A 23,383-nucleotide genomic window follows, 5' to 3' on the forward strand; every position below is an offset into this window, starting at 1 on the left:
AAATTAATCTACTCCATAAATATTTATTGCACTTTTAAATCAATATAATGTTTTAATATTGCAAAATCAGGATGGAAAAAAAGTCTGTTACTGGAATGTACCACCCCACTATTTATGACAATTTAATTTTGTGGTCTTTATTCAAACTTATAACTGATCTGAATAAATTCAAAACCAGTTGACTAAACCTCCATAAATCTTCAATACCTGATGTGCCACTTTGATATGTTTATTTTATTACTTAAAAGTTTTGTTTAAAAATGTAAATGGAGAAAAAGCAGCTAAAGGTACAGGCCATAAGCCTCAAATGAAATATATCATATATAACAATCCTGTTGTTATTTATCTATGAATAACCCACCAAAGGAGCAATACCATTCACACTGAAGAGGGGAAAGAGAAGAATGGGTCATACATCACCAGTAGGCCAAGACAGCAAAATTGATCAATCACATCAACAAATTTAGGCATCAAAACATGCCCTACATTTTTCTTTTATTTTTATTAATTTTCTAAACAATAAATGTTGCATCTAATGCTCTCTCTAAATTGCAATTCAACTAAACATAACTAAGTATTTACATTTAGCTTTTTTGATCCATTACGTACCTCCATAATGCTGCATAGACAACTGCTAGGGTGATCAAAGCCAAGCATGAAAGACCACTGCCTACTATTAAGGTCACTGAGGGTGTACCAGATGATTCCATGATCTGTAGGTTACAACAGAGAACCATGAAGAACAAACATCCTCCAGCAATAAAAAAAAACAAGTCAAAAGAAAAAAGCAACAAAAGCAAAATTATAAAAGCAGCCACATAGTCACAGACAGTTTCAGTAATATTACTTATGAAGCAGAAATCAACTTAGTTCCAAAACTGATCCATACATAACTCATATCTGCTTATTACATTCCTCAGAGGCCTTTGAGCTTTAAAATGCCTTGTAATACCTGCATGATACTTTAAAAAATAAAGTAGTAATATTACAATGTAACAGGAGACTATGGCAGTAGTACATGTTTAAATGACTTCCCAGTTAACATTAATTAAAAGATACATTTCTCTTGAGAAGTAGCAATATTTAGGATTGTGCATTAAACAAACAGCTTGGTTTCACTGTAATATATTAAAGATCATCCAGTAATTTGCCCTAGAATTTGATTCATGCTTGTTGCAAAATTACCAAACTTTCTGACTTCTAATAACTTTGACTTCAATCCACTGTTCTCACATGCTTAATTTCCTTGGGCCCCTGATTGCCTAGAAGGAATGGTAGGATATCTATGGCAACAGTATCATAAGTCTTCCATTAAAAAAAAGCCTCAAAATCAGAATTATTTCATTTGTACTCTGTGTACTAATAAAAAATGGGAAAAAAAAAAGAATGACCTTGAAAACAAAATAGGTTTCCCTTCTAAGAAAGAAACTATTATCCTCAGATATCAGATCAGGTCTTTCCTCTGTAGGTATATGTGCTCATGTCCTGAAATAGCCACGGGTTTTGCTAATACATATGGAAAAAATTTAGATCTAAAAGTTTGAAAGGATATCATGCCTGATTTACCAAAATGCTTTTTAAAGCTTTGTGGCTGTATTTTAAATTACATTTATCAAGATATCTTTTGTCACCCAAACAGGAGATAAGACAGATGCACTTTAGGCCAGATCTCAGGCAGAAAGTAGTATTTTATTTCAACCACTTTGTTCCAAACTGATTTACTTTGCTATTAAAAAGATTCTGATTATATTCTTCCAAAACCAGGAAAATGAAATTATGCCTAGGCAGGATAACTTCACAAATATTTGGGTTTGAGCTATTTTTACTTTCAGTAATACTGGGAGTGTCTGCTTATACACTTAATGTCCCCTCTTTCTCATGAAAACTTGATTATTTTTCTTGCATCATATCAACAGACTACACAGAAAATCTGTGCTGAAAATGTCCAATGCAGATCTGCAATCTGTTTAACTACAGTATCTAGGGTTTTCCTACCAAGAGCAGTAATAAAGCCCTGTACATTCCCTTAATTGTTCAATACAAAAGTTTTCTACACATTTGCACCACAATTATAAGGTTTTCTCTGAAATATTTATGGAGTTCGAGAGCATGCAAATTTCACGAGGAATTAGTTATATCACAGAATGTGGAATTCATTTATCTGAGACACTGTAGACAACAGGAGACTAACATTTGCCTACCTGCAATATTAAACAATTCCTCAATGCAAGGTCTGCAATATACCTGAGAGGAAAGCTGGACCAGCTCCCCCTCCCCCCGGCAGCACCCCCCACCCCCCGCATTGCCTTTTGCATTAAAACCGGGGTTTTTTCCCCCCTTTGTTACTTACTATTTCTCTAGGTTGCTGAGCCAAAATGGCGAAGGTAGAGAGACGATCACATAAGCATTTCGTATGGGATGCATCGGTAAGCACAGTTTTACATCCCTGGGTGGACCAGGTTCCCAAAGAGTCGTTCCTGCAAAGGAGAGAGAGAGGAGGGGGTGGGGGGGAAACGGGGGTAATTACGCCTGACGGCCGATTCGGCGAGGAGACAATGCAGCTGAGGCTGGGGGAGCGGGCGGCGGAGTTCCGGACAGCGGCGCGGTACTTGTTGTGGGGCAGCGCCGGGCCGGGCGGGGCGCGGAGCTGTCCGGCCCCGCGGTGCTGAGCGCCCGGAGCGCTGCGCTGCGCCCAGCCCCGCCAGCCGCGCCAGCAGCCGCCCCCTGCGCTGCCAGCCACCTCCGAGCCTCACCAGAGCACTGCGAAAAACTCATGGGGGGAAGAGGGGGAGGCTTTTCCTCTCTCTCTCTTTTTTTTTTTTTTTTTTTTTCTTTCCCTTTTCCTACAGGCTCTGTTTCTGGCCCTTTTGTAAGAAATGTGATGTTCGGTAGTTGCAGTGTCTTTTCTGGTCCCTTCCCCCGCCCCGCTCCTTCCCTGGTGTGTGTGGCTAGGTTAAAAGCATGTGGTTCTCAAACGTCTGGGTTATGTCAGTTGGACCGCGAGATGCCGGATCTTCTGTTCTGACTGCTATTTTTGCTGAGGATTTGGGGGGATTTTTTGGTTGTTGTTTTTAGCAACCAGCCTTAGAAATTTCACCCTGGAAACGGCAGCATCAGATGCCTCCAACTCTTGCCTTAGCTCCAGCAGAGGGGTGGATTTCAGTACAGCAGCACACATCACCAAAGAGACACACGAGTTCGCCCTCCAGACATCACTCAGTCAACTCGCCTTTCCCCTGCTCCCTCCCCCTTCTCGATTCTTTTTCTTGGGGTGGCAGCACCACTCTAACCCCAAGCCAAAGCAACCGTTTGCTAGCACCTTTCACCAACCACCCTTAAACAAAACAAGATGATTAACACAGCCCCCGAATTCAATTAGACATTCAGTATGCTAATACGAGGTCTGAAACCCACCCTAGCAGAACAATAAAAATGGTATCAACCCACGTTTTCTTTGTGCGAGCAAGGAGAAGGAGAGGGAGAGACAAAAAATCATCTCTCCTTTTTCCTGAACTGCAGTGGCGGGGGCGGGGGGGTGGGGAAGCCAGGGATAATTTCTACAGGAAAAAGGGGTTGGTTTAAACTAAAGTAAACATCTTATCTTTACATATGTTATGTTTAGAAAACAACTGGGTTTCTTTCTTCTTTTCTCTCCTTTCATGTCCAAGGAGCAACTGCAGTGAATCTGCTGCCAGCAGCAGTGCGTGTGCTGTCAATTCCTGTCCATTTCATCTCAGGTCACTAAATAGCTTGAAAAAAAAGGAAAAATGAAGGGGGGAAGAAACAAGGTGGGGGAATGATAATTTCCTGTCCCTGTGACCACCCTTGTTTCACCTCTTCCACCTTGACAACACACCTATGTAAGTGATTCTATATGCCAGGGCCCTCGTGCAAAAGCAATTTGTTATCCCAAGCCTGCTCTCAGAGTGCAGTTCACCCCAGGCCACCTCAGCATTTTGTGCCACTAGTTTTTGAACACACCAGATGTAACCCCTACACACTATTGTCTTAGAAACAGAATCCTGTAATAAATGAAACAAACAGCGACCGAGGGAAACAATTGAGAGAAAATCACCAATTCTTCAAGCCACTAAAGCGGTTTATTAGCTTTCCTTCACAAATTGCGTCTTTCAGAGGGCTACAGGCTAAATCAACATCCACTTTGAAAAATACAGTTACATATTCTAATGCAGAAGCATTATTTTCTGGATAACTTAAACAGTTTAGTTTATTAGCGTTCCTGTCTCTTCTCTTATTGTGACATACAGCTAAGGCCAAATGAAATGCATTTATTTGTGCTGATTAAATATTAAGGATTGATAACTTAAGAGAAATTGACATATTTTAAAACAAAAGGATGGTATTAGTCATCCTGAGAATAAGATTTAATAAATTGAATTCAGCCTATGCTGAAAAGCACTGGATGCAGAATATGTCCAGTTAGCACTAAATCCTTGCAGATGGTGTCCAATGCATAAGAATTAGACAAGTTCTAATTATAAAAGGTAGACAATCACAGACACCAGTCTAGTCTAAAACAAAACATCTGTTACAATTATATTTAAATTACTATAAACCATGGGTAGTCCAGCAGGTTTAGGGGGGCTTGTTCTGTTCTTCAAGTCACTTGCACAAATACAAAATTCTAGCCGTACAGTAGCTGAGCCATAAATACACTATGTATTTTGCAAAACTTTTTCAGTATTACTGAAAATTTTAGTACTGAAATGAAGAAAATATTTTAAGTGGATTCAACAATAAGGCAACGATTGACACGGCAGGATCAGAGTCAGTCTAATATGGACGCTTCTTAGATTTTATTGTTCATTTTTTTCAGTGGTACATGCCAATTTCTCGCTTAACAGTACTGTGTTTGAATATGCAGCAGATGAAAATTCAGTGATTAAATATGTTCTTTCTCTTTTTTCTGACTAAAGCAATTTAAAAAAAAAACCAAACACAAAACCTCATTAATAAATATATATGTAGCCTATTGAAATTATGACTGACGGAAGCTGCACAGAATGTTATATGAAGTCCATGAAGGAGTTGGAGTAATAAGCAGAACCAGAAGAAAAGGATAACTGCAATTTGTTGCATGATTATCAATTTGCTCGGAGATGGTGGTAATTTTGACTTGTTGACATAAAGTAAGTATTTGGTTTTAGGTATAAAGTAAACAAGGAATGGAAATACTGAGTTAAAACTGTTATATTTAGTACATCTCAATGTTACACTTTTTATGAAGTCCTCCATTTATGATCAGTTGCTTGTGTAACACAACTCTTCTGGGCCAGCCAGAATCTATCTCATATTTAGAAGTTTTATTCCTTTTTGGTGTGATTTTCTTTGACTATGTGTCTAACATGTAGGGTTATCATATGAATATGCAAAAGGGCACCTATTATTCCTGTGGATCTTTCTTGTTATGCAGAAAGCTATAAAGGAGTGACAGGTACTATTAACACATGGTCTATTTATATCAAGGGAAATTATTGAATTGAAAATATGTATCAAATATAGATGTAGGTTCATGCCCATTATTGGTAATTTCTGTACTTTTCTTCTGAGCTATGGATGATTTAATCAACCTGGCAAAATTCCCATGATAGAAGCAAAGGAATTCCCAAGAAGCATAGATTTACCATTGCAGATCTTGTGTCATCCTGCAGCTGAGGGAAGCAGGGGAAGTTGGGGAAAAATCCTAAGTAGGATGTAATTTGGGCCCTTGGATCTATGGTTAATATGGCATATGCACCAAAAAACCCCTCAGCTCCAATATTTACCTGTAAGTGTATCCTTCTCAGGATAGTCTTACAGCTAGAGGAATGTTAAAGTGTCTTTTCAATAACCTTTCAGAGTTTAATATAAACTTGTTAGTTCTAATAAAGATTGGGAATACGCTATGCCACAAAAATGATAGTCAAACGATATACAGAATATTTTAATAATGTATGATACAGAAGATAAAAATGTCGATTTTACTCTTTGATAATGTTATATGCAATATTGCATTATAAATTAATTATGCTCACTACTGAAAATGGTAATATGAGTACCTCAGATATTGCAAAGGAAACATAGTTTATAGGACAGGAGTACTTTTATAAAATTAAAAATTCATTCACAGACACAATTGCCAATCTGGCAAAGACTGACAATCAGGCCAAATCTGATATTCTAGCAACTATGTTTCCCTTATTCTGCAGCATTTCTCTTGGTCTCATGACACCATTTGCCATTTACTATTTATTTAAGCCCTTCTCAAATCTTCGCTCGTAAAGTCTAGCCATGATGGTTTTAAGAAATTAATAATAAACATATCTTATTAATTGCACTCTTTTGTTTACTTTAACATATTGATATATAAAAATCAGTTATTACTTTGTTATCAAACCCACTCAATAAAGGACTTCATCTCATATTGTACACTTTCTACCTGATTAGTTTATTTTGAAGAAATGTTTTTCAAATTAAAGATTTTATTTTTTTTAAGGGAGATTTTATGACACAAAGAAGGAAGCTAACAACACTATTAACTACTTTTTTTCTCATATTGGCAACTAGTGATCCAAGTAGTTGCCCCGGTTTTGATCATCAGAAGCAAACAGTTATCATCTTGCTATGCATGTATGATGGTAGCTCGAGTCATTTCTTTGATGACTGATATCTGTGGTTAAAGTAGGATAAGAAAGCTTTTTAATCATTAAGTTATATTACTTAGATAAAAGCAAGAAGCTGTTATTTAAGTATCTAAGTACAGCTTTGGAGAAAGCAAACTACACAGAAGAAATTATAATATTATTTCTGCTGGGATGATTTTAATTCTATTTAATTCTTGAGTATGTATATACAATTTTTTACTGTTCAACTAGGTGCTGTTTTTCCTTTAGGACAGACTTTGGTATTCCAATTCTATTCTCAGTAAAAAATTACATATAATGATGAGAAGTGCATGGAAAATGCAGATATCAGAATTTTTTAGCCTAGCAACAGGTAAGAAAGAAGCTCATGGCCCTTATGAGTAGCAGACTATGTACATCACTGTGCCTTTTCAGGTGTGCTAGCTGGAACGTTAGTGAAGACAAAGTCCTTCCAACACTTGCTTACTTCTTTACACCTGGACCTAAAATCCCAGGGAAATCAGAGGGAAGGTTCAACTGCAGGAGTCTCCTTTCAGTTGTGCCTGTCCATATATCTGAGATATGACCTAAGTCTTAGTATGCATAATTTCTCTTGTGATCAGTCTTATTCCTATCAGCAAGATCTGGTTTATCTCCATAGTTTTTTCCTAAAGTAAGGAAAAAAAATTGAAAAAAGGTAAAAAAAGAAAAAAAAAAGCACAAAAAAAAAAAAAAAAGTGAATGCAAACACACTTTCCTTAATAATGTCAAAGACAAAGCAGCATTTTCAAAAAGTATTGTTTACCCTGAAATTGTTAATATGATTAACAATATGTCATTATGCCCAAGGGCTTTCTTTCCCCTCACATAATTAGAAAATCCAATATATTAAATAATGGAAATAAAAAGAAATAAATTGGAAAAAAATAACTGCCTTATGACTACATATCTAAAATGCTGCAAATGTCCCAAAAAGGATGTCTGAACTTGTGTGGTATCAGAAAAAAAAGCTAGGTGATGAATATCTTACAACTGAATCTCCAACTAGAAAAATTCATTTTCCTAAAGGCTGAGGCCACTTTTCCAATTCAGGCATTGAATTGTTTATTTGTCCTCAATGACATATCTGTGAATTCCTTTTTTTGCCAAAGAAAGTACAAATCTTTGAAAATTTAATTTTCTTGTTGATCTTTATATCAAAAATAAATCCTACATGAATAATTCTCTTGTAAAACAAATGTGCATCTGGGGTGGAAACCACGTTTTATTTTAATATGATTTAAACCAGATGAGATATTAAACCCTAAAAAGTAGGATTTGTATCAGAACCATTGTAGTTACAAGCATGGATTGTTAGATTAGCTTTCTAATAATGTACAACTCACAGCAAGGTCCACAGGAAGGATCAAAAATTGCCTTGGTTACCTGTTTGGCTGCTATATATAAATCATTCATGAAAAGGGGAGATATATGGAAGTGAGTATTAATGCTTGTGATAATATTTTATTACTCTTTATACTTCCCAGTATAGGGAAGTACAGTTTAGGACATGATCTATCACACAGTATCTATGAACTGTGCTGTAATCAACAGCTGCCCTGCTAATAGCATGCTGCAAGTGTATCAATGTGTAAAATGGAAGGAAATTTGAAAGAAACATGTCAAAACTAGGATGAAAAATACTAGAAGTTTCCTGCCTCCTACTGTATAGTTCCTGATTACTGGTCCTCTCTAATACTGGTACCATGCAGACTTAACATTATTAGAGGTATGGGATTCATCCATGTTTTTGAACAGCATCAGACAAATGACAATTGTTCAGCTCTGTTTCTGTATCATAACAAGACTAATGGATCAACATTTGAACAACAGCATTCTTCTGCCTTTCTTAAAATTATAGAGAAGAATCTCCTAAGAAGATGAGAATTGGTACACTAAAAATTGGAGGAAAACCAATCACTTTCAATAGCTTTGTCTATGTCTGACCCTGTAGCTGCTCTCAGAGAAGCAGCATAGAAGTACCAGGTATTCCTCCTGAGTACACACTGCCAAACGATGTTGGTGTCTGTTGAGAATTTATAAGAATTGTGTCTTTTTTCCTCATGGACCTCCAGGATGAATGGAACAGATAAGGGGCCACACTTCCCTTGCAGGATATCTTGTCCCAAGATGATTTCCTAGAAACTACAGGAAGCAAAGTTCTCATTGAACTCAAGCAGAATTACTGTGTCAAACTGGCAAACCATACTATTTGTGAATCTGTTTTCATGAAAGTTCCTATTGAACTTGATCACACTTATAGTGTATAAGCAGTAAACCATATTATTTCTGAATTTGTTAATGAAAGTTCTTATCAACCTTGACCAAATTTCTGGTGTTGAACTGGTAAACCACACAATTTGTGAATCTGTGATTGAGAATGAGACCCACACTACTGGTGCACCAGGGATTTTAGTGAATACACTGGACTTACAGTGCTGAAATCGTTATAAGCAGAAATTAAGCCTAGCTGCACCTAGCCCCTCTGATCTCTGAGGACTAGTTGGAAAGCAAAAGGATTTATTTTCTACCAAATTTCTATACTCTTAATGCAGCATATCCCTCACAAAATCAGTAAAATCTTTCATGTTATTTTGTTTAGACTATAAATATATATGCAGATTTATGATGAACTAAGGAAAAATTGTCATGCAGTGTTTTCCAATTGATCAGCCTACAAAATCTTTCACACTGTACTATTACTCACAGGGCCTCCTAGCAAAAAGAAACCTTGTAAACTGTATATTGCCAGGGGCTGGGAAAGATTAGGGGCTCAGAAGTTTATCCTGGAAATTCAGGATGTTAAAGCCTGGGTGAGGATTGTAGCTATCGTTAATATTTCTTTCAAATGACAAGCAATAAAGCATAGTATCGTTAGTTCAAGTTTCAAGGCCAGCTACAACCAGCAGGGAGAGGAACAAGTGTGAAACAAAATTGAGGGGAAGAAAAGCAACTGGGCTTCCACCACTGTTACTGTTACAACATCCTATGCTAGCCTAGATTGAAAAGACAGATAAAACTAAAATCAGTACATGTCCAGGCTGCCCTGAGTGTCTTTTGGATTAGGCTCCAGATACCAATTATAATGAAGGAAAAAAGTTAAGACAAAAAATGAGAATGGCAGAAGCAGATATGTTTAGTGGTCAGGCACTGAAATGATGCACATTGCTCTGGTGATCCAGGAGAGAGATGAGCTGTCCTTCAGAGCTAGATGTTCACACACTACCTTTCAAAATCTGGAGTTAGGTTCCGCTCGCAGATGGACAGTGGAGAGTTTCCCTTTTATCTAACAGCTCAATGGTTCTGAGATAGAAGAGACAAATTCCATTTCCTGCTCTGCATGAGGAGTGTTGAAGAGGTACAGATGTGCAGTGGATGACCTAACCCCAAACTATAGCATATTCTGGTTTGAGAGTACCTTCATCCCTTCTTGTTGAAGCAGAATTATGCAGAACTACACGGGTAAAGCAAAGGGCGGATTTTGTAGCCACACTGCAAGTAGACAGGGATTGGCACCCGCATTTCAGTTCCTGCTTCTTTCAGTGTTACTTATGCTGCAGATTGAGCATTCAAACATCAGTATTACATATTGTCTGAAGATCCTCAGGCTTCATATTTGATCCTTCATATCTTAGCTGCATGACTAAGAACCCTCCTAATTGTCAGCATCTCCTCCCCTGTATCTTATGATACCACCTGCTGTTCTTACACAATCCTACAACGGTTACCCGTGGGTTCTCTGAAAAACATGCTGTGGAGTTATGGCAGTTGGAGTTAAATTGTCTCAGTGTACAATTTTAAAGAAAGAAGTAAAGACCTTTTCCAGTCCCCTTGCACTTTGAAAACAAACTTAAGTCAGACTGAGATAAAACAAACAATCAATTAAAAAAATAGGACACAGTTACAAATGTGCCTAAGACAAAAATAAAAGAAAAAAAAGGAGAAATAAAATAAGACAAAAATAAAATAAAATAAAAGCAATGAAATAAACCTGACGTTTGCTCTACTGACATGGGGATTATGTCAGCAGTATGTCTCCTCTTTTATCCAGTTGTTATTCAGCAAGATTTCCTAAACATTCAGTTTATAAAGTGTTCTATTTTCTCTATATGTTAGGGCTCAAGTTATGCCCTTTTTCTTGTGTAAGACACTTGCTTTTTATATCAAATCCTTTTTTGTAAGTCCTTCCCAGGAGCCCAAACAGATCTAATCTGTTTTTCTTCAAATGCATTGATTTCCTTCTTATTTGGGAGATAATCTAACCACCCCTTTTAATTAAAATAAGAATTCTATTTCTTCCTTAGCGATGTCTCTTTGTTAGATCAGATGTTATCTTGTGTACCTGACTGCCAATTAACAACTGATTCAATAAGAGTAATCCTTATCTCCCTATTGTTTCTTTGGTGAACCAGCCTGCATCTTGACAGAACCTGCACCAAATCTTTTATTGGTTATCAGGCCACACATTAAAAACACATTTGATACAAATACCTCAATGGGACAAAGGCATATAGCTTGCTATAGGCTTTTGACTGAGATCAGACACATAATAATTAGCCATTTTGAGGTGAGAGTTGTAGTGACTGATGCTTAACATCTTCAGCTGGGTATCTTTGCTGAAAACCTTAACTACAACATGCAGAACAGAGCAGTCTTTCCCTTTCAGACAATCAATATTCAGTTATGATATGAAAGAATAGGATTAATGGTGAATAGAGGGAATTAGAGAAGCCTCCTTACTCCAAAATACCCTACAGCCTAGAGATTTCATTCTTACAGCATGGAGAGTCCTTCCTCCTGAAAAGGTTCTTAATCTTGCAGTGATGAGACCTCACCTTGGGTAAGGCTCTTCTGTCCTGGGTGAGCTTTGTAACTATTGAACTACTGGACAAAAACCCTGCAGTATAGGTCTTCATACATGTGCTCTCCACATTTTATGTGTCAGCCAATTCACTGCTAAGTAAAGGCCACAGTCAAGAATGATCGAGAGATGACCATCTAGTTAAGGCTATCTTTAAAATTAATGGTAAGGTTCTTCTGGGCATGTTAGAAGAAAGACTTGGTGGTCAAAACAGCTTAATATAAAACTCATAAGAACCCCTGGATTTAGATTCTCTGGAGTTGTATAGTGACTGGAATAGAGGTCTGCCAAAGTCCATTAAGGACTAAGTGACAGGTATCTCCCTAATTCATATAATAACTGAAACTTAAAATGTGGCAATGCAACAAATCTGAGCATGCAGTTGAGATGCAGTGACTTTATATATCCCCAGCTGGTAAGGAATGTAATGCAATAAAGGTAAATAAAAAGCTTTCTCATAGTTTTTATTATCTAGCTAAAACCCAAAACTAAACAAACCAGATGTTGCTAAAGCTGATAGATGTAAGGTGTACATTGAAAACTCTATAATACAGAGAGCTGACTTCTATGACACTATAAGGTAATGCATCTTTCTTGTCTTTACAATCTTCACTTTTAAGATGTAGGACAATCGCTGAGGTTACAGAGTCAAATCAAGTCAAATACAGATTTAGGAAATGGAGGTTCTTCTGTTTAAAGAAAAAGAAGATGCATGAGACACCTCCTTAATGTATACTTTACACTCTTCTAAGCTGGTCTTAGCCCTTTCTTTCAGTAAGCCTTATTACCTTAAGACTTATTAATGTGTCTCCTCAGCTCCCAGACTCAAAATGGTTTGAATGTAGTCTCTTTGGAGTCCAGCTATGTGAGCTACTGCTAATCTGAATCTTCCTGAGTGATTGTATATACCAACATGATTGTAAGGTAAATTACAGATAACTGACACGGTTTTTAATACCCCTTCACACCTGTGTGATGGTAGTGTTACCTTAAAAAAAGCCAGCTGATGATGATAATCTGGACATAGCAATTAAAGTTTTCCACTGTGGTTCTTACGAGGCATGCCTACTACAGTGGCTGGAAAAAGGCCACGTGCATCACACTGCACAAAACATGAAAGAAGATGCTTCCATATTTCATCTGGAAAATACTGGGGAAAGAATGACAGTCTGCACTGTGCCATGTCTGAACAGAGAATTTTATGTATCGGGGATTGCGCTGACCCAATAGTAAAAGGACATGTGTTGCAGGGGAGGCTCTGTGGTCCACAAAGCCCAGTGGGTTCTGTGGACATGCTTCAAATTTGATCTGCCCATGTACAATATATCTGATGCATTCACAATGCAACACAAAACTTGCATTTGTAATGATCATATATCTAGAACTGCCAGCAAAATTTGCTACACTGAACAGTGGCAACACAGGATGTAAGTCCTCTTACTCCTCTGGTGAATCCATTTCTGCTAGTCTCATGCCAGCTAGATTGTGTGTTTAGACAAATGTGACTGCTGGCATTAAAAATGGAATAAATTGGTAAGAGGTTGGACAAGTGCTTTTATTTCACAGTCTAAAAAAGGGGGATAGAAAAGGTGTTGGGGAGTATATGCCTTAACTAGATGCAAAAGAAAAAGTCTGTCTGAACAACAACTTTCCCATCCACTTTCTTTCATCTCCTGACAAAATGTTTGTTTCCCTGTATCTTATGGGAAACAGCCCAAGAATCCCCTGTACCCTGCAGGTGCAACAGTTGTAGCAATGAGCTTGTCTTCTGTCCAGTGATAAAGTTGGTGTACTCTTCAGCTTTCCAGTATAGTAAAAAGGGACTGATAAAAGTGTCCCGCAATAATCAATGTTGACACACTAATGATTTACCCATATTACACAGCTTTCAGCTGAAAGCCTTAAAACAGAGAGCGTCATCCTGAATCTCAACATAAGGCAGAGATCATCTCTAGGACTGAAAGCCAAAACAAAAATGTGAAGGTAGCGCACTCCTAGGTTCAAAAGAAAATGCTTCCAAATACGGGGCTATACTTATTTCCTTCTATATCTACATGGAGGTCTCATACACTATTTTTTATGCTTACACTGTATCAGATCATTTAGTATATGGAAATATATGTAACTAAAAGATATACAGTAAAGTTATTCAGTTAATGTTGCCACTTTTTGCAGAGTGGAATCAACTCCTATTGTCATGAAAGGCATATCACAAGATGTCTGTCTGTCTGTCTGTCTGTCTATGGTGTGTCACATAGATGTGGCATGCTTTAGTTGAAAACTCCAAATCTGAAATGCCTTTCCCTTCAGTCAGGCATAGTATTGCAAACAAAAACTGCTACGGCATCTTACATTTTGAAGTAATTTGTTTTCTGTTATGTTCTCACGCTATTTGATGTTTTAAAAGTGCAATAAATAAAGAATACAATTAATTTAGATTACACTACTTGATCTGAATTATATACAGACTACTTAGTACATGAAGCTTATTAGCTAGAATATATCTCCTAGAAATTACATAACGAGAGCAATTGCAATAATTGTCTGTGCATATACAGTATTCAGGAAATGTCATGAATCCTCTTCATGTCAGTGCTCGCTGTATATTGATTGGACCTGTCAACTTCAATGGAGTATCCTCAGTATAACTCGCATCAGAACCTGGCACTATATTTTGATCTCTCAGACAGCTAAATGATATCTAAAATTACATATAAGCAAACATCTTTCTATTGACTATGCATTGGAGAAAAGTTATGTGTATATTTTAATTCAAAGATGCTCGAGCATGTCAAGCACATGATGTGTTCTTCAGTTATATTAGTTTTCTGCAGGGTTTTGGAAATAGCAAAACAGAAAATATGACTATGCCACTAAAAAAGTCTGCGGTATGCCCACATTTTGTATGCAGCATGCAGTTCTGATCTCTTCCTAACAAACACATCTAGTGGAACTAGAAGAATCTCTGGGAGACATGGGACAGCTTCTATAAGGTAAGTCCATACAGTCTGAGTAAGAGGTGGTCAAGGGAGGTCTGATAATGTCTGTAAGATTAGCATGGTGAAAATGAACCAGAAGTGATTATTATTCCTTGTCATATAAGATCTAGAGGCATTAAATGAAATTATTAGGCTGTATATTTAAAACAAACAATAGGAGGCTTTTTTTTCTCACAGGGCATAGTTAAACTGTAGAAATCATCGCCACAGGAGGTTATAAATGACAGAAGATTATGCAAAGAGAAAGAGTGGTTAGATAAATTCACAGACAAAATAATCTTTTAAGGCTACAGCACACAAAGATAAAAAATCTGTCTGTACATCACAAACCTGTTGGAATTCAGGAGGCATACCAGGGGAATATCTACTAAATAAGTACCTTGCTATTAAGCACTCCTACAGGCATTTGTTAACAGGCTCTGTGGCAGGCAGGGTGCTGGGGATAGACTAATTTTTTGCCTGTTCAGCCCAGCTTATACTTTAATTTTTATTCCTGATTTAAAGGATTTGTTTTCAAATGAATTATATTTCACTTTTCTGGTTGTTTCACACTGCTTATGTGTTGCTGAGGAGACCATCTCCACTGCTGGTATGATCAGCAGTGGAGCGCTCCGGCACAGTGCACAGTGGGGTTTCCCAAACCAGGGGAATATCAGGGGAGCAGAAAGCACTGCTAGGAACCCATGGCTTGGCTGATGAGACCTGGGCAGGGCCAGAAGCAAAGGCAGCCAAGTGCCCCACACCTATGAAAGAATCCCTTAGGGGGCACTATCAGCCAGGGCATGGCATGGCAGTTGGTGCAGAAGGGCATGCAGGAAGGGCACTGAAGCCCTGCAAGCTCAACCAGGAGGCAATGGCATTCACCCGTCAGAGAGCCACAGTTTCTCTAAGCTCTGCACCAAGCACAACTGATGCAGCTGCCAAGACAGTGTTCTGGGTGGAACATGCTGACACCCAGGTGAAAAAGCTGCAGGGTGTGTCCTGCGGAAAGGAGGAGTGAGCACACCTGTGGGAGGTGTGCCCAGGTAGAAGAACTCCTCTGTTTAGCGACAGAACTCCAGGAGGAGGTGAGTAGGTTGAGGAGCATCAGGAACTGTGAAAGAGCAAGCAAGACTACTGGAATTCCACCCTGTTTTCCCTGGGACAGGCCCAACAGGCAGACAGGATGCATGATATGGAGGATCTCCTGTCCTCTCTTCCCCTGGCAGAACACAGTGACTTAAGGGACAGGGGGCAATGGCAATAAGTTCCTCCTAGTACAGCAGGCACATCTCCTCTGTGACTTTCCAGGTGCCCTGGCATAATAGGTATGAGGCTATGCAAGGAAACGTTACAGATGCAGGAGCAGACCACAGCCATGTGGCAAAAAACAAACTGGAGGGGAAGAAGACTGGTCTGTCTGAACAGAGAGCTTTGGCTGGAATGCAGGGTAAAAAAGAAAATGTATCACCTTTAAAAGAAGAGGCACGCAACTCAGGAGGACTACAAGGATATCATGAGGTTACACAGGGATAAAATTAGAAGGGCCAAAGCCCCAGTAGAACTTAATCTGGCTTCTGCTGCAAAAGACAATAGAAAAAGTTTCTATAGGTACATTAGCAACAAGGAGAATCTCCATTCTTTACTTGATGTAGAGGGAAACAGAGTAACAAGTGGAAAATATCCCAGCCAAAATCAGGACAGGTATTGAAATGCCTTCTTTGTTTCAGTCTTCAATAGTATGACCAGTTGTTCTCCAGGTACCCAGACTCCTGACCTGTGAGACAGGGACAGGGAGCAGAATGAAGCTCCCATAATACAAACAGAAATGGTCAGTGATCAGCTACACCACTTAAACACACACAAGTCTATGGGGCCAGATGGGATCCACTGAGGAGTACTGAGGGAGCTGGTGGAAGTGTTCACTGAGGTACTTCCAATCATTTACCAGCAGTCCTGGCTCACCAAGGAGGTTCTAGATGACTGGAAGTTGGCAAATGAGACATCCAGTTACAAGGAGGACCAGAAAGAAGATCCAGAGAACTACAGGCCTCTCAGCCTGGCCTTGGTGCTGGGGAAGATCATCCTGATGCTGGGAGCAGATCATCCTGAGTGCCATTACATGGCATGTATATGGCAACCAGGGGATCAGGCCCAACCAACATGGGTTTAGGAAAGGCAGGTCCTGCTTAACAAACCTGATCTCCTTTTGTGACCAGGTGGGTGTGACAAAAGTGGGTGAGGTAAAAGCTGTCTATGTAGTCTTCTTGGAATACTAGTAAGGTCTTGGACACTGTCTCCCACAGGATTCTCCTGCACTTGGGTCACAACACCACCATTCAGTGCTATAGGCTTGGGGTAGAGACCATTGGCATCCTGGCCTGCATCAGAAACAGTGTCCAGTAGGTCCAGAGTAGTGATTGTCCTCTTGTACTCTGCACTGGTGAGGTCACATCTCAAATGCCATGTTCAGTTTTGTGCCACTCACCACAAGAAAAACATTGATGTGTTGGAGTGTGACCAGAGAAGAGCAACGGCGCTTGTGAAGGGTTTGGAGCTCAAGTCTTCTAGGTAGCAGCTGAGGGAGCTGGAGTTGTTTAGCCTGGAGAAAAGGAGGCTCAGGGAGGGCTTTATTCCCCTCTATAAAGCCCTGAAAGGAGGTTGCAGAGAGGTGGGAGTCAGTCTCTTCTCCCAAGCAACAAGTGACAGGACAAGAGGAAATCTCTTCAAGTTGAACCAGAGGAGGTTTAGATTTGACATTGGGAAAGATTAGGCTTGTCAAGCACTGGAACAGGCTGCCCAAGAAAGTGATGGACTTGCCCTCCCTGGAAATATGTAAAAGATTTGTAAATGTGGCATTTAGGGACTTGGTTTAGTGGTGGACTTGGCAATGCTGTTAACAGTTGAACTCTATGATCTTAGAGGTCTTTTCCAAGCTTACAAATTCTATGATTCTATTATTCAATATGCATATTAAGCCCAAAACATAGTGCTGAGACAGCAGTATCTTAGCTGAGCCTCTATATAATATTGAGGTGTAATGACATCCTAAACTTACAAATTTAATTTCTTGGCATCACATAAGTGGACACTGACCAGAATGAAATCTTTATTGCTTTGAATTAATGTTTTATCTCAAATGAGTATTTCTTATGTCTTAAATTCTATAGTGTAGAATTGGGATTTTACAAGTATATTCATATCCCGAAATATATTACAGTATTCTATTGAGATATGTATGTGTATATACATCTTAGACATCAATAGTAGATGTTGAAATAGTGTTACTTGTTATTGTGTCTCATCTGATTTTGATACACTTCATAAGGACTACTTTTAGATTTACCCCAAAAATGGCTTCACACTTTTTATTCTGTGCACGATCCTAACTGTTAAGATTGTTTAAGCAGCAAAATATTTGCGGCTTTTCTTCACGATGTTGCCTTTCTCTCTATAAAATTATACATCTTGACCCTTAAAACGGTCAAGTCTTAATCCCAAGCCAGTAACATCTACTCTGTATTTAAAAATGTCACTGCTTTTAAACCCAATACCTAGTAGTCCTGCAGGGCTAGAGGCAATAACTTGTAAAGGGACAAATTCTCAGCTTTGCAATTGGACTCACAGACCTTGCATCTAACCCTGCAGGGCTGTCAGCTATCAAACTTTGAAGTCATGACATTTTAAAGAAAATGTATGGAGGAGTGATTTTATAGGAACAGAAAATCATTTTTAGCTTACTTCAGAAAATTTGTATTGCTCTTTCTTGCCCTATGCTTTCAATGAGTCAGATACAGCTGGATACATATGAAAATAGTACTGGTAAATGCTTTAAAAAGTAACTTGTCTAAAGGTTATATGATACAAACTCATGCAAATATGTAAGCACTTTTGGAAAAATGGAGGAATGAAACACTCAAGGTCAGAAACACAGAAACTATGACCTCAGCTGCAACTTTTCTTGTATTTAAAGTCTAACACCTTTTTATCTTTCAGGTCATCTCATATTAAAACTAATTAAAATGATTTCAGCATTAGCTGAATTAAACCATCCTTCATTTTCAATGATATGTTAATTAATACCAATATGTAGTACAATGCAAACTGAAATTTCCTGCATATTCCCATTAAAAAAGCACTCACACCAGTACTTTAATTCTTGGTGAGATGTTAAAAATGTCTGATTCAGAAAAATGTTAGCTCACTTACTTTAAAACTGCAAATATTTGACAGCTCCATAATTCTAAGTTTCACAAATTTCCAATTTTGAGCTCACTTAAATATATTAAAAAAAAAAAAAAAAAAAAGGAGATTTTAAACAGAATTAATTCCACTTCTACTGAACTTATTTTCTTCAAAGTCTGGGTTGTTTTTAACTTCAATAATTTTAACTCTGGAACAACTTTCTGTGACAAATTTATTTTAAAATTCAGGGTTTTAGTGTAGGAAATAGGATTCAGAAATGCCATAATCCACTGCTTCTCTAAGACCATGGTTCAGCATAATATTTAAATATGTCTATAACTTCAGGTACCAGTGATTTCAGCAGATTTACTCATATACACAACGACAGTCACATGCTCAACTTTCTTGTGAAATCTCAGTCATTTCCATCTCAGAATCACAAAATATCAATGAATTAAAATTCAAAATAGGTCTTTAAAGTAAGGATCACTGGTCACATATTCTGTATGGCAAAATACTATGCTGCTCTTCTAGATAATCAAATCAGATTTGTCTTTAATTTTAATCCTAATCATCTTTTAAAAAATTAAGTTCAAATAATGGATCTTTATAGTATCAGTATAATTTATATTAATAATATAAATTATTCTTCATGATTAAACTCAGAATACATCAGATACTGTAAAAAGATTTATGTTATTTCAATAGCTTTTTGTAACAATTTGCAGAATTAGGAATCAATTCCAATTTGATTACAAATAATAATCGTAATCATAGAAACAGGCTTCCCTATCAAAACATGTTTTAGAGGTCCCTCTGCACATGTAATGTAATTCCTCCCCCTTATCAGCCTCTCCTCTCCAATTTCTATGAGAAAAATGACTGATAAGACATTTTGCCATTTCCATGATCTAGAACTATTTGGCTTGATGTTTCTCAAATGCTGCAGTTCCTAAGAGAAGTCACCTGAAGTCCAGAGTACCTGTACAAGGTCATGAGTGTGACTTGTGCTGAATATCCACGAAAAGACTTCCCTTTATTTATTTGTTGACAATATCAATAGGCGATTAAATGTTTGCTAGTAGTTTTAAAAAATGTTTCTTTTTTAAGCCAAGTTCATGTAACACTGTCCTACTAAATTTTCACTCATTACTGTTCAATGTCATCAGAAAGGGTACATTTATTGGGAGAAATCCTGGTACAAGTCCTGGCAGAAGTCACCAAATTGCAAGAAAGATCATGCTGCTCTACTTTCTACCTGGATACTGTAGTTGTTCCATGAGTGAAACCATGTGAAACTTATAAAATGTTTTACTGCCCAAATGAAACTGTTTGACAGGAGAGAGTTCCACAGAAGTACCTATTAGAAAAATGAATGCTTGCATCTGAGAGAAAGTACTACTGATGTAGTGTTTGTACTACCTAAACTGTAAAAGTGAGAATTGTGGCATGAAAAGTAGGACTTATTGACAGGGCTTTGCTGGGGATACAAGGGTGGCAATGCAGCTCAAGAAGCACCATGGCCTGGAGCAGCCAGGAGGAGAAGAAACACTGCAGTAGTTGAGATGGGTGTCAGGAAAAAGGGAAGCTTATTGCATAATGCCTCTGTGCATATTGTGAATATTCTGTCCAAGAAATTCTTTTATGTCTGCACATAGCAGATGGCACTTTAATTAAAAGTTCTGTAAACTTTCCCAAAACATCTTTATGATTTCTGTGTTCAACATGTTTATCTACCTCCTCCAGAAAATTAACAGGTTTTCAAATATTTTACTCTCATTTAACAATGATGCATGTGAACTTCTGCTCCACAATGAAGGACAAACCCAGCACTATCTGCATGATGTTAATATATGTTTTGCTTGAGTGTGTAGTAACTGTGGTGTATACAAAGTGTGATGGCAAAAGTGAGGAATGGGATAAGAACATGAGGGAAAATTGTCTTGGACATGAGGAATAAATATTTAGGGGTTTTCGATAAATAAGGTTTCTGTTTGTAATTTGATTACAAGCTTATGTTGCAGAAAGTCATATTGACTCATACTACATTAGAAAATATTTTAAAAGAGCTGTGAATAGGATTTGATCTTTTGATCTCAAATCATGGAAAACAGGTGCATTTTTAAGTACAATACTTCCCTCAAAACACTTAATTTTAAATTTAAAAGTAAATTGATGTAGTCTTTTAATCAACTTTGTAAAAATTACTTTGGAAATAAATGTAAAGATTAAAAAAACAGCGACAACATTAGACTTTATTGGTGCTTTAAAAAATAGTCTGCTAGTAAAACTCGTGTTTTCCTCTTGAAATTTACTTGTTCTTTGAGTTGACAAAAGAAACCTTGACAGTACACATTACTGTTCATACAACTGAGAATCTGAGCGTTCATACAGTTGTGTATTCAATGTTACACATATAGATAGTTCCATTTTTATATACTTAAGTCAATGAAGAATCTGGTTCTAGTGCTACCATATATATAATAAAAGGGTGTTTTTGACAACTGAAAAGAAAATGACAACAGCAACCTGGTTGTAGATTGCTAATTCTGTGGATATCTTCATAGAATATAAGTAAGAATTTATATGAATATGTTAGTGTGGACAGCACATAAGTCTGCTTCTTTATCTGCACTCATGTTTAGAGATTTTCTGTGAAATTGCTGCCGAAACTACAAAGGTCACGCTAAAGTTTTCTGAAGGTCTTTCTGGATATGTTATCTCTGTGTCCATGAGACAACATATCAAACACTGCCATAAATGCATGTACTGTAAGCACTGCTTTCCATGACAAGTAACTCATCACATTAATGAAGGGAAGAGGCCTCCAGGTATCTTTTGTCTCCTACTTTTTTCCTTTTACCAGCTTTGGGTCCTTTCACAAATGCACATCATGGTTTATATGCCAGAGGACTAGAATAATTGTTTTAACTACACATTTTTGCTTTTGAGTAAATGAAAAGGAGGTTGCTTCTTAAAAGAAAAGACAGTATATAAAATTAGCAAAACTATCTTTTGGAAAAGTAAACTCTGCACTACATCCCAAGGGAATTATGTGAAAAGCTCATGCAAACAGAATGTGTATATTCTTATGATTCCAACTATGAAGTTACAGCCACATATGGTATTTCATTTTGTATTCACTATTAACCACGATTGCTTCTCTTCCCAGATAATCTTTCATCTTTTCAGTTCCTCTTTGGAATCTCATTAGATTAATAGGTCACTAAAACATTGTCTGATCATATTTGTCAACCACCTTTGTCAGCTTATGAGTCAACTCTGCAACATATGAAAGTCACATCATTTTTTGCACTCACTTCCTCTAACATATTTTAAATATTTAATGCTAAGAAAAGATTTACTCCTTCCCACCTTCTCTTCTGCATCGTAAGGTAGTTGATATTTTAATGTGAGACTAATATGACAACTAACTAGCTACACAGACTTCAAATTCCTCTGACAGATGTACAAAATCAAACATATAACAGATAGGATGGTTGGAGGATATGCAGAAGAAATTAACTCTTGGACAACCAAGGCCAGCCTGAACTGGATTACTGGTATCTTATGATACCAAAAGAGACCTAGCTAAATACTGGCATTTGATTATACATTGTTGACAAACTTTGTGATCTGATGTTTAGACTTCATATCTTCTACTCTGCTTAGTGTCCTAAGAAAAGTGAGACATAAATATTCCTCTACCTTTGCAAGTCAAATGAAAAAAGATCTGTGTCTCAAGAATATTTTGATATTTTAATCCTCTACTGAAACCAGGCATTAAGGGCTATTTCAAATTTAACACACAATGTTTAATGAGAAAGAAAAGCAACTGGAGAGAGCACATAAGTAACAGAGATGATCAAAGATCCAGAAAACACAACCTAGGGAAAAGACTGTAAGAACTGGCATATTTCACTGAGGGAAAAGAGAACCTGAGAGAAAACATGACAACAGTTTTCTTGTGTATAAGAGGTTACCAGGAAGAGGGAGCATTGTCCTATTCTTTTCCACCAGAGACAGGAAAAAAAAATGCTGAGCTTAGACTGAAGCAGGAGCTACTGGGGAAAACTTCCCAGCTGCAGAGACAGTGAAGCCTTGACCATACTGCCTTGGGTAGCTGTGGAATCTTCATCATCTCAAGTTTTTAAGAGCAGAACTTACAGAACAGTCTTCTGGGAATTGGTGAGAAGCAAGGGTAAGTGATCTCTTGAGTAACCTCCTTCACTATGTGCTACAAGCAGTTTATTTCTACTGAAGGGAGCTGCATTTGCTGAGCACTCCTGAAAGTGCTGAAGTGCACTGAAGTTCCACTACCAATGACTGTAATAGAACAGTGCTTCATCTGGTACATTTGAGCACAAAATTGGGAACTGGACAAGGTAAAAGCTTAACAATTTATCCGCATGACTTAGAAAGCTGCATGACTTTTTTATTTTTCTTTTTTTTTTAAAAATCGTGGTATGCTTGTTTCAGGATTTGTACAGATGTGACCTAACAGATTTCAGAGCTGAGTAGAACTGTTTTGCAAATGCAAATGTAAGATCCAAAGCCAGCTGAAGTAAGCAGAAGATTCTCAGCTGGCTTTGATGGCTTTGGAGCACGTCTGCAGCATGTGAGTGTTCAAGGTCGTACGTGTGCTTTTGTGTGTGTGTGCTGAGTAGAGGAAGGATGAGACATTTGTACAGCCACTT

General features: G+C 37.7%; 1 protein-coding gene across 10 annotated transcripts in view; it reads right to left on the reverse strand.

The window, feature by feature from the left end:
• The window catches only part of ADGRB3 (adhesion G protein-coupled receptor B3), a 453,017-nt gene that overhangs the window by 97,527 nt on the left and 332,107 nt on the right, over positions 1-23,383 (reverse strand). For all 10 annotated transcript variants that reach the window (XM_050316306.1, XM_050316311.1, XM_050316301.1 and 7 more), the window contains 2 exons: positions 2,351-2,477; positions 610-713 (listed from right to left, as the gene is read on the reverse strand). In XM_050316306.1, coding sequence (XP_050172263.1) covers positions 610-713; positions 2,351-2,477 — 231 coding nt within the window. The remainder of the gene's footprint in view (positions 1-609; positions 714-2,350; positions 2,478-23,383) is intronic.

The sequence above is a fragment of the Myiozetetes cayanensis genome, unplaced genomic scaffold (genome assembly GCF_022539395.1).
Source record: "Myiozetetes cayanensis isolate MyiCay16 unplaced genomic scaffold, myiCay2020 scf2-11, whole genome shotgun sequence".
In the NCBI taxonomy this organism is placed as follows: domain Eukaryota; kingdom Metazoa; phylum Chordata; class Aves; order Passeriformes; family Tyrannidae; genus Myiozetetes; species Myiozetetes cayanensis.